Source organism: Pteropus alecto, unplaced genomic scaffold (genome assembly GCF_000325575.1).
Source record: "Pteropus alecto unplaced genomic scaffold, ASM32557v1 scaffold749, whole genome shotgun sequence".
In the NCBI taxonomy this organism is placed as follows: Eukaryota; Metazoa; Chordata; class Mammalia; order Chiroptera; family Pteropodidae; genus Pteropus; species Pteropus alecto.
The window spans coordinates 135715-139470 of record NW_006443564.1 but is presented as its reverse complement, the minus strand read 5'-3'; the positions used below and the strand labels follow the sequence as shown (position 1 = coordinate 139470).

Genomic DNA, 3756 nt, shown 5'->3' with positions numbered 1-3756 from the left:
TCTTTCCCTGGGACAAATACGACAGCCTTGCACCCATTCTTTATAGACATTTCTTGCCCCCTCCAATGCATCCTCCACACTTGTAACTAGTGTGGTTAGTAGAAACTGGAATCTGATTATGTCACTCCCTCCTCACAAACTCTTCAGTGACCCCTATTGCCCACAGGATGAAGTTCAAGACCTCAACATGGCCTTCAAGGCCCTCTGGACCTGCTCATTCCTCTAGTTCCACTTTCTGAACACATTTTAGTCCCAGCACTCACTACTTTGGATCATAACATAGTGTTCCCTCAATAGAACATTTTTCTCTCCATTTTCAACCTATGAAGATTTTTCTTACAGTCTTAATTCCAAAACTACTCTCTGCACAAGCTTTCCCTGACAGCATTTCCCGCCCTTCATTCATTCAGCCAGGATGTGACTGAGCACCTGGGCTCAGTGCTGGGGTTAATGTGCTGAATGAGACACACATGGTCTCTGTTTTCTTGGAACTCTCGGGCTGGTGGGGGATGCTGAGAATAAACATGAACAAAACAAATGCCCAAGATGAGTCCAGGGAGTGGGGGCAGTAGCTACTTGAGAAAGGATGGTCAGGGTAGATCCCTCTGAAGAGGTGATATGTTAGCTGACACGTGACGGAGTCAGAGAAGAAGGTACAGACCAGTTCCGCAGGCTCTGCATTCCGGGGGAGGGAGCTAGGGTTTTATTCTAAATGTGACCAAGCGGTTAGAATTAATTGCTCCTCCCTTTGACTACTGCACTCACTGGGTCATAATCCTGAGTTCTATCCTTTACTCTGCCCTCTGCCTAGGCCTATACCATTCAGTCACCAAATCTTATCAATTCCTCCTAAAACTCTCCTGCAGCCTCCAATCTCTCTCCAGCTACTTACCTCTAGTCTAATCCCAGCTACTTACCTCTCTCTCACCTGGATTGGCCAGTGCTCCATGTTGAGTTCTCAATAAGTGTCTGTTGAATAGAGGAGCATGGAGGGTGTTCAGCTGTGTGTTATAGCTCATCCTTCCAATGACTTATTTTTCATTCAACTCACACCCGTTAAGTATGTGAATCCTGGTGCTCTGGGCTAGGGTGTGTGGCATGCAGTAATGACTGAGAGGTGGTCTATGTCTCCTTGGAGCTCACAGTCCAGTGGATGAGACAGACAAGTAATGGTCAGTGGTCACGCTTATGTAATGATGTTTATGTAATTATAAGGGTTGCAGTAGAAGTTGCTTGTAAGTGTGTCCATGGTACCAGAATGCCTGTGACTCATCAGTTCCCCTGGTAGCCATCCCAATCCCTGCACATAGTAGGCACTCAGTTTGGGGCCTCTAGGGGGCCTTGGCTGCCTTTGTGGGTAAAACTCAGCCATGTTTTCCTGTAGAGCCTGCTTCAGTGACCTACAGAAAGGCTACTACCTAGTGTGGCTGGTGTTGGACTACTTCTCAGATGCAGTCTACATCGTGGATCTCTTAATCCGATTGCGCACAGGTAAGTGAGCAACTGAGATGCACAGGAAGGAGCAAGACCCATATGTCTGAAGGCCTGAGTCAAAATTTTCAGGAAGCCCTCTCAACCCAGTGTTAAACTCAGCTGCCTGGCTGGGACTCGGGTTGGTGCCTGCTCTTCTTTGAACCTCATGGTCCACACATGCTTAGTGAGATTCAGTCCAGGGGGTGATCTCTTAGGTACCTCTGGCCAGCCCTGTTACATGAATTTCTTATACCCCTCCTTGGGAAGGAGGGTTAAGTGAACAGTGTATGCATGAGCTTATTGGGAGGGACAGGCCTGAGGGCTGAAGTGATATGTTGGCTTGCATCTCTACTAGGTTTCCTAGAGCAAGGGCTGCTGGTCAAAGATACCAAGAAGTTGCGAGACAACTACATCCATACCTTGCAGTTCAAGCTGGATATGGCTTCTATCATCCCCACAGACCTGGTCTATTTTGCTGTAGGCATTCACAACCCTGAGCTGCGCTTCAATCGCCTGCTACACTTTGCTCGCATGTTTGAATTTTTTGACCGCACTGAGACACGCACTAGTTATCCCAACATCTTCCGCATCAGCAACCTGGTTCTCTACATCTTGATCATCATCCACTGGAATGCCTGCATTTACTACGCCATCTCCAAATCCATTGGCTTTGGGGTTGATACTTGGGTTTACCCCAACATCACTGACCCTGAGTATGGCTACCTGGCTAGGGAATATATCTATTGCCTATATTGGTCCACACTGACCCTCACCACCATTGGGGAAACACCACCCCCTGTAAAGGATGAGGAGTATCTATTTGTCATCTTTGACTTCCTTATTGGTGTCCTCATCTTTGCTACCATCGTGGGAAATGTGGGCTCCATGATCTCCAACATGAATGCCACCCGGGCTGAGTTCCAGGCCAAGATTGATGCTGTCAAACATTACATGCAGTTCCGCAAGGTCAGCAAGGAGATGGAAGCTAAAGTCATTAAGTGGTTTGACTACCTGTGGACCAATAAGAAGACTGTGGATGAGCGGGAAGTTCTCAAGAACCTGCCAGCCAAGCTGAGGGCTGAGATAGCCATCAATGTCCATCTGTCCACACTCAAGAAGGTGCGCATCTTCCAGGACTGTGAGGCTGGCCTGCTGGTGGAGCTGGTATTGAAGCTCCGTCCTCAGGTCTTCAGCCCTGGGGATTACATTTGCCGCAAGGGGGATATTGGCAAGGAGATGTACATAATCAAGGAAGGCAAGCTGGCAGTGGTGGCTGATGATGGTGTCACTCAGTATGCCCTGCTCTCAGCTGGGAGTTGCTTTGGAGAGATCAGTATCCTTAACATTAAGGGTAGCAAAATGGGCAATCGACGAACAGCCAATATCCGCAGTCTGGGCTACTCAGATCTCTTCTGCTTGTCCAAGGATGATCTTATGGAAGCTGTGACTGAATATCCTGATGCTAAGAAGGTCTTGGAGGAGAGGGGCCGGGAGATCCTGATGAAGGAGGGGCTGCTGGATGAGAATGAGGTGGCAGCCAGCATGGAGGTGGATGTGCAGGAGAAGCTACAGCAACTGGAGACCAATATGGAGACCATGTACACTCGCTTTGGCCGCCTTCTGGCTGAGTACACAGGGGCCCAGCAGAAGCTCAAGCAGCGCATCACAGTTCTGGAGACCAAGATGAAGCAGAACAATGAGGACGATTACCTTTCCGATGGGATGAACAGTCCTGAGCCAGCTGTTGCCGAGAAGCCATAAGGGCTTGAGCCCAATTGCCTCTCCAACCTTGGCCTTGACTCAGGAGCTAGAAGAGCTGTGTAGGTCTTCACATTTGAATACATTACCCCCATGTTGCCTTGAATTCTCCCAAAGCCTCCGTTCCCAGGTTTTTGGCTCAATCACCCAGGAGCCCTCCTCTAAATCCAGCTAACAGCTAAGCTTGTGCACATTGCAGATCATGTTGGCTTGGCTTCCAGGAGGTTCAGCCTGTCCCAGTTTGAGGAAGGAAGAGAAGAGCAGCTGAATTGTCTTCAAAAAGCATCTCCTGGAACTGAGAGCCTAGGCAATAATCTGACCTAAAGAAGCCCATCTACAGATGGAATGGTGTGCTCTGCAGCAATATTCTTTTCTCTCTAGGCACCTTTACACCTAGCCATTTACCACTTGGTTTTGGTTCTTGCTTTTCTAATATATGTTCTGAATATCCCCAATTTCCACGCACATGTATGTAATTCACACATTGGCTGCAGACATTTAGCACAGTTATCCAGTGTCTGTCTC

The 3756-nt window shown here is 48.3% G+C and overlaps 1 protein-coding gene across 1 annotated transcript in view; it reads left to right on the top strand.

Moving 5' to 3' along the window:
• The window catches only part of CNGA2 (cyclic nucleotide gated channel alpha 2), a 6503-nt gene extending 3005 nt beyond the window's left edge, over positions 1-3498 (top strand). The window contains exons 5-6 of the mRNA XM_006924157.1: positions 1385-1491; positions 1829-3498. Of these exons, the coding sequence (XP_006924219.1) occupies positions 1385-1491; positions 1829-3234 (1513 nt within the window). The 3' untranslated portion in view covers positions 3235-3498. The remainder of the gene's footprint in view (positions 1-1384; positions 1492-1828) is intronic.
• The last annotated feature ends 258 nt before the right edge of the window (positions 3499-3756 follow it).